Source organism: Labrus bergylta, chromosome 4, assembly GCF_963930695.1.
Source record: "Labrus bergylta chromosome 4, fLabBer1.1, whole genome shotgun sequence".
Lineage (NCBI taxonomy): Eukaryota > Metazoa > Chordata > Actinopteri > Labriformes > Labridae > Labrus > Labrus bergylta.
The window spans coordinates 26,484,257-26,492,686 of NC_089198.1; the positions used below are offsets into that span (position 1 = coordinate 26,484,257).

General features: G+C 39.2%; 1 protein-coding gene across 4 annotated transcripts in view; it reads left to right on the top strand.

Moving 5' to 3' along the window:
- Positions 1-8,430, top strand: part of LOC109984978 (RNA-binding Raly-like protein) — a 43,651-nt gene that overhangs the window by 10,309 nt on the left and 24,912 nt on the right. For 2 of the 4 annotated variants that reach the window (XM_020635159.2, XM_020635162.2), the window contains exon 2: positions 6,869-7,143. In XM_020635159.2, coding sequence (XP_020490815.1) covers positions 6,888-7,143 — 256 coding nt within the window. In that variant the 5' untranslated portion in view covers positions 6,869-6,887. Of the gene's footprint in view, positions 1-6,864; positions 7,144-8,430 lie in introns of those variants that run through there. The other 2 variants (XM_020635160.2, XM_065954252.1) reach the window with 2 other exon arrangements.

The following is an 8,430-nucleotide window of genomic DNA, read 5'->3' on the forward strand; positions in this document are numbered from 1 at the left end:
AGTCTTGAAATTCAAACTGACACAGATACTGTTTCTTAATGTTCCATAATGATACTTAAATTGCCGGCTTTGGGGAAAGTTTTCTCTTTTCAAACTGCTTAAGGCTGTACGATTGTATAAATGTTTGTGGTGGAATTTCAACACACACTTTACAAGTGAAACATTTGCAATGCACAATCAAAGCTCACAAATGATGTGCTCATACTATATGGTTCCATTCGAAAAGCCCGACCTGAGTGCTCACACTGTTCTTGCTATTGTATTCCTCGACTGCATGAACACAGATCCAGAAATTAGAGCCCTGTTTGTCAAAACTCTTCACACACAAAAGAAAAACATACAAAGCATACTTCATCTATTGCAAAAGCATTCAAGAATATATAAGCTCTGCTAAAATGATGATCAGTAAACAAACCCCTCATCTCAATTGTGATTGGAGAATGAAGTGCAAGAAAGGAACCACAAGTTGGACTTGAACCCCGGCTGCCCGCTCAGAGGACTAAAGCTCCATTTGGTGTGATCTAACTGCTGGGTCAATGGCGCCCCAACATTTCAACTTTTCTAATGATGCTAAGTATAAAATTATTTAAACTGTATGTTTTCGGCATTTTCATTTGTAGCATGTTGTTAATATTGAGACAAATGCAATAGGGAAAAATACTAAAGATGACATATTCTGTACTGTTAACAAAAGTTGCAATAACATATCCTCTCTCCTATCATTCTCCTTTCGCTTCTTCTCCTCTTCCTCCACTTCTTCACTCTTTCTCCCACAACTTTTCCTTTTACTCTTTCTCCAAAATCCTCCTCCCTCATTGTGCACGCTAAAGAGCAAACTGTGTAATCTGATTGGTTGCAGCCAGGTTTCTTCACATGTGCGTTCTGAGTTCAGGTGATTGCTTATTGAGTTGCTGTATTATTGCTGTTTCAATGGCATGGTTTAGCAGTTAATACACACAGGCTTTGAGTTTTGAATGATGTGTCTGATGTAGACAAGTGTGTTCGGTGTTGCAAAACACTGTTCATGGTCTTCATTCAAATATTTGGACTTATATTCTACAACCAAAGCCTATTTACGTTTCCACATGTAACTGCATCCCAGCTCAGCATGGGCATCACATTTTCTACCATTGAAGAACGTAGCTTTGCTTGCTCAATCAAGCGTCTAATGGCCTGATCTCTGTGCATTTGCTGCATAGAGGCCATTGAGCGCACTTCACATCCAGCAGCCATTTACCTGGCCGGGTGAAGAGACTGTGCGACTGTTCAAAGGTGGAGATGGAGTGAATGGGATTGGATTGGATTGGATTGTTGGGCTTTTTAGTTCGCAGCTCTGTTGATTTATTAAGTTAATCAGCTGCAAAGAACTCAATGATGGCATCTTCACATTATGGGCTCTGCAGCAGAGTAAGATTAACTTTCAGTCTGTGAGGAGAAAAGGCATTTTTTTTAAAGAACAGCAGGGAAGATTTAGACCGAATAATGTGGAAGTGGAGGCAACGAATGGAAGTGAAGATCAGGTAGGATGGGGAAAATTGTGATTGGAAGTTTGCCTAAGAGAGGATCCACTGTGAATGAGTAGGTGAATGTGTTAGTGTATTTTTGTTTGTGAGTGTGGGTGACATATATTTAGAAAATACCTGTACACATTATAGGATTTTCCTTTATTTTTGTGCACTTACTTATTTGATGGGTTTAAGCCTGAGCCATAAACAACTCTCTCAGATTAAAAAACATTCACATGTTTAGAGCCACCTTGATTTAAAATGAAACCTTTTGTCAATTAAACAAGCTGTTTTCCAAACACACATGCAATGTGTTTTTCGAGCACAAATAATAATTTTTACAGCCTGGTACAAAAAAAAATTCTAGGTTTCAATAGCTCACTTTATTGGTACAAACTTTACAGGGGATGACATATTTTATAACTTTTCTGTTTTCATTATATGAAGTTCTAGCGTAAGTTAAGTCAGGAAGACTCTATAATTGCCTTCACAATCAGGTCTTTCTCATTCATCCCTTTTTGCACGCTCACTCACGTTTCCGCTGTCATCCTCGAGCTGTCATTTTCTTGGGCTGTCATTGGATAATCAGCTGTCTCGTGAGCGGTACTCATCTAACCAATGGCATGGCGTTCCTCCCTCATTTTCAACCTATCATCGCTCTGTTCGCCTTTTTAAATATTATTATTTTTCTGCCTTAGTTCCTTCATGCTGATGTTTCGTGCGCCCCTCCACCTCCCAAACACCGCCAGTCTTCGTAGAATCATCTTCCATCAAATCTTCAAGGCAGCTTCACCACCACCAGTGTCTGGACTCAATGGGGGGATTTAATCTGTCGACGCTCAGGATTGTCTGTCTCCAAACACATCACCCCATGGAGTCCAAGAGCACAAGTCATTCTGGCAAGACACATTTCCATGTTATTCATTGTAATAAATCATTTTATTAATTCACTTGTCTCTCCTGATTGAAATAAGGTAAGACTTATGCCTCATTAGACAAAATGAGGGATGTGGCTGACTTGACTGACAGGCGGCTGCATTGAAGCTGTTAACTAAGAGGCTAAGCTTCATTTTGGCTAAAGCACGTTATGGACCCTTAAGCCTGGCTCACACTGTGCGATTTTTCCCCCGATTGATCGACCTTGCGATTGACGTGCTCACACTGTAGCCTACGAGTGAAATGGGGACGGAGCGTTGACAATTATTAATAAAGTTTCATTTGAAAAAAAAAAAAAGAACGACGGTTGGTGAAAGAGAAGGAAGTGGAACTTGTTGTAGGATATAGAAAAGTTGAAACAATTGTAGATGGATACAAGTTTCAAAAAATTTCAAAAAATATTGCATTGTTAGGAATAGCAAGCTAGATGGTCGCGTTCCAACAACCAAGACATTCACTTTGCTTACCTCAACTCCACCTCTGTGCCTAGATTAACCGTGAGCTCTGGGAAATAACAAACAACATTTATACTGTTTTCTGACATTTTGTAGGCAAAACAATCAACGAGCAGATAAACTGATAAAAAACGAATTATTAGCAGAAGCCTTTATCTATAGAACACGTAAAAAAAATGTTTGAGGACTTGGTAAGAAAATATGAATCCTAATTAAATCATTAAAAAAAGGGAAATGTCCAACATGTGTTTGGTCAGATTAACATTAATATAAATAACTCAATATCAAAGAAAACAAACTGAAAATGCTGCAAATACCCTGGAAGAAAATATGTTTATCTTAATTTCATCAATGACTTGATTTAATTATGATGGAAATAGACAAACACAGGTGGTCTAACACATTGCATTTGATTATAACTGTAATGTAAAAACCTTTTTCAGCTCAAATAAAGCACAATATTTTTCTTTAAGGTGACAGGGTTTAACACCACTGAGACTGCTGCTGAACATTTTTACAGATTTCTTCTCTGCCAGCCTCATGAGAGATCCTCCTGAGGTAGTAATGTGTGAACAGTTTGTTGAATCTAAATTTAAAAGCCCCTCGGTGGGAAAATACACACAGACACACAGATACACTTTGACACACACAAACACACACGCACGCACACACACACACACACACACACACACACACACACACACACACACACACACACACACCTGCAGGGAGTTTAAAGGTGCAACAAACTGAAAGATACTTCCTTCATCTGTGAGTGGACGCATCGCCATGGTGACACTTCCTGATCCCCCTCAAGAGGACTGTTACACAAACAACAGTGCAGGAGGTCTGGAAATTGGTTTGAGTGATTGAGTGCCTGCTTGAGTGTCTGGCCTTTTCTTTTTTCTGTTTACCTGTTTTTTAACAGTTAAGGAGCTTCAACCTGAGGTTTTTGTAATTTGTGATGATGCTGTAACAGAGGTGGAAGAAATATTCCAAATCTTGAGCTAAATGCAAATTAGGAAGGAGACGGCAATTGCCCAGTCTGTAGGGGTTTGGCTAGAAACTAGAAGGTCTTCAGGTCCATTACCATTATGGATCAGGTATGGAAGTTGGGATTGGTTGCTGCCAAGGTGCCCTTGAGGAAGGTTCAGTACCTCCAACTGCTCGGGGCGCTTGTGTGTGTGCAGCCCCACAAACAGTTCTGGGGACTTTTTGAAGAGGAACTATCCACTAGGGAGTTCCCTGAGAACTGCACACCATCAGAACTGATTTTCAGTCTGCATTCGTACCACTATGGTGCTGGCTGATATGATCCTTAAAGTGACGTAGCCAACATTATTATTATTATCATTATTATTATTTTTTTTATTCATCTTCTCATGGCACTGCTTCGCTGTAAAATGAATACCCAATGTAGCAGGAGCAAGCTATTTACTGTTATTTGCTCATGTTAACTGTGGGATTAAAAATGGTGGTTAGTGGTACTGGATTGTCGTGGTTGTTCGACCAATCAACATACATTGATGGATGGACCATTCACTTTGCACTTATGCTACTCCAAGTCTGGTGCTGGCACTGTACCTACTCTGAAGCAGGAGCTTAAAATGTTCCTCTAAACAGGGTTTTAGGAACTAAAGTAGTTCATAGTTCCTTATTGAATCAATAAAAAGGGGAGGGTTCCAACAGTTCCTAGAACTATGAAAAGGTCCTGTGGGCCGAAAAACGGCTTTAATATATCATCACTCATGGCTGCTCATGGAATACTACTTGTCCAATCAATCACCCTATTTGGTCAGAACTAACTGTTGTATTCAAGAGAATATTGATTTTTAACCCCATTACCGCAAAACATTCAGCATTGCCAGATTCTGGCCAATACACAGTTATCAGAGCAGAGGACCATAAGAGGAATCTAAGGGGATTCAGTGAGGATTAACAGTACATGAGTGAATAAAAACTAGATTATACCTCATTTATTAATATTTTTGTGCACTTCTGTTTATGAAAAAAAAGTTGGGCTCAACAAGTTGGTTTAAAAGTTTCATTAAAAAAATGTATCCGTGAATTAACTATTCTGACTCGAGCTGAAAAACGTTCAATCATAAGCTCTGAAATGTAGTTAAGAGAAAATAGAAAAGAATGCACTACTCAAATAGGACCGCTTAGATTACTGCCAAACACATATTAACACTTAGAGCACCTGAACGATGTCTGACCCACATGGGAAGGAATTGCACATGAAGGAAGAAAAGACGTGTATCAGTGAGCGAGGAGCCGTGTGACCTCGCTGTTAGGTTCTATTTCCAGATGTGAGAAGACAGCTCTCATATATTGTGAGACTCACACTTCTGAATCAAAAACACCTTGACAGAGTTTTTCCATTTCTGCAGACACAATCCTTTTCTTTTAAAGTAGACTTCGGCTGCCTTTTTCATCTATAACAGCACATAGCATTGTTTGTAATTTGATCAATTAATCAAGCTTCATACAGAAAACAAATTATAAGTCTTTGTAAGAGAAAACGGCCCATGTTGTTTGATTCAAAAGTTTGAAATATTGATATTGATCCGTTGCATTTGTCTCAAAGATCTGCATTTGGGTGTACGACTTGAACCAGCAGTTTAAAGCCCTGACACACCAAGCAGACAGCAGAGAACTAGTGGCAACAAAGGCCGCCTGTGGTGTAGCCTCACGTCACCTTTTTTCTTGGCCAAAAAGTTGCACTTGAACACACCGCAAAGACTACAGCTGACGGCCAACCAACATGTATGTTCTGCTCATGAGTGAGAGGAAATAACTCTCCATGCCAGCAGGTGTTAAACTAAAAGTTAAACACAATATTCAGTCCCAACTTCTCAAATGTTTGAATTATTTGCATACTTTTCCAAGAACTTATAAATTGGATGCCTTTTGTCTTTACACATATAAAGAATATTCAAATTGGAAAAAAGTGCAAATTCTGTATTATTTTTAAAAAGTAATAACATTTCTCAGTTTCAATATGTGTTATGTTATGTTATGTGGAAAAGTAGAAAGAAACTCTTGCGCTTCAACCCCTCCACATATGGAGGTCGGTGCTCTCAGAGAAGGACCTTAGACATTCAAAATAGATTTCAATGGACTTTTTCACACAGGCAGAATAAAAAGAAAATACTGGAGAACACGAATCACTTATAAATGCAATAAATGCCATCAGTGATTAGTGTGCTCTAGTATTTTCTTTGGATTCTGTCTGTGTGAAGGAGTCAATTAGATTATAATTTGTTATGTTATCTTTGTGTTATTTTATATTAAATATGGGATTACAATGCAAATCATTCTGTTTTATTTACATCTAACACAAGGATTCAACTTTTCTGAATTTAGGGTTGTACATTTGAAAACATCTCTGATATGTTGTTATGGTGGATATTTTCACCTTGTTTTTTTTTTAGGACTGAGCAAATATCTATTACTGGAGAGAAATAAATCTAAATCATTAATTGTAATTAATTAAAAAAAACATCACTAGCTGTAGCTACATTTTGAAGACATCCCATGCACTGTCTGAGAAATTGTGATACATGTTTTGCACCATTTTCTGACTTTCATGTTAGAAGTAATTACTGAGGATATCCATTTTAGAAAATGACTAGTCTCAGCCTCTCGTTCTTCACATAAATTGTAGCCCTCCTGTTTTTGTAAACCATAAATCAAACCTGTTAGCAGCACATTGGAGCAGTTAAAAAAAGTCTACAAATGCTTTTTAGAGATAAGAAAGCATTTGTCTTTGTTCTGACCATCCAGTGAGGTTTAAAGTGGATTAGTAAAAACAAAGATAAGTGGAAAACCTTGTTATTATCTCCACCATTTCTTGCTCACACTGGTGTTTACCTCCTTCTGCTGCACTCTGTTTGTCTTTCTGTGTTTTAGCTCCACAGTCTAACCTTCCTGGCTTTCTGAGCACTGTGCAACTGTGTCTCCCAGCAGGCATTGCTGCAGGACTAGGATGACTGGGAAGACCCAGACCAGCAACGTGACCAACAAGAATGACCCGCGCTCCCTCAACTCCCGAGTCTTCATTGGCAACCTAAACACGGCCGTGGTAACCAAGGGCGACATCGAGGCCTTCTTCGCCAAATACGGCAAGATCTTGGGCTGCTCGGTGCACAAGGGTTACGCCTTCGTCCAGTACGCCAGCGAGAGGAACGCTAGGGCCGCCGTGGCAGGGGAGAACACCAGGGTCATCGCCGGACAATCACTGGGTAAACCTGTTTAAATGTGTTCTTTACTCTGATGTCATGCTACAGAAGACAGTGTGAATATGTGGCTGTGATATTTGCATAGAAGAGGACCCAAAAAGGAAACTAGAGTTTACCAAGAGTGTAGTAAGGGAGCTTCTTTATTTTACAGCCTCAACACACTGGACTTTTTTATAATATGACACCTCCCACATTCTGTCACTTGTTTTCTAATCATGTGACAAGAGATAGAAACTCCCCTGTATTGTTCTGGGTTGTTCTCTAGTATCAGTTTAGGTTGTAAGATGGATACTAAAAGGTCATCAATGACAGTAAACTAATGATAAGAAGAGGATCAAGCTGGCAAGAGATCTGCAGGGAAATCAACCTCGTGCAGATTATCAGTTTGTTATATGACGTTCAGCTGTCAAGAAAATCAGGAGGATTTAAATCCTTCAAGTCATTTTTGATGAACAATGTATAGCAGAAACATTTTCAAGACCTCTTCTTGAAAGCTGGAGTCAGTTTTCCGGTACCTTTTTTAAGCTTTAACACCAGAAGCAGCTGAGGCCAGAGGCTTCGTGTTTGGGTCTGTCTGTATGTCTGTCACTCTGGTGAACAAGATGTCTCTGAATCAGCTTGAGAGAATTTCAGCAAAGAAGTTATCACATTTTTGTGGTCAAAGTGATCACTGTACCCTCAAGTTTGGCTCGTTCTTGCTAACTGTCAGTCCGATGTACTCCTCTGTTACAACCAGGGGGCAGCCTCCAGCATTGAAAAATGAAGCCAGTTGCTGTTCCTCCAGTGTCAACTTAAGTCTGGTACCTAAAGCGATATTAAAATGCCTTTTTTTTTTTTTACAGCAGAAATATACAGTTTTATAGCCTGGTCCAAAAAACACTTTTGACCTCTATAGCTCATTTCTTTATTCTTAAAGACAACAGGGATGAATTTCTTGTCTGTTGGATGATATTAAGGTTCATAATAGATACAATTGCATAGAAAGGGACATGGCTAAGTTGAGTGACAGGTGGTGTTGTAGCTGTAACTCCCCCTCTTTGCCTGTCAATTAGATTGATTGAATATTAGCTTGAGATAGCGTTCCCAACCTGGCGCCTGCTTCTTCAGAATCCAGTGGGTGACAACACTAAGACTACATCAGTGTTTTATACAGACTATGGATACAACTTGTTAAATGCAATCATCAGTGATTACCTCTATTTAAAGTCCTTACTTGTAGTCTGCACAGACTTGGATGTAAAGATAGGATAAGATATATTTATTTTGGACTCCATCCTGCAGTTACACAGG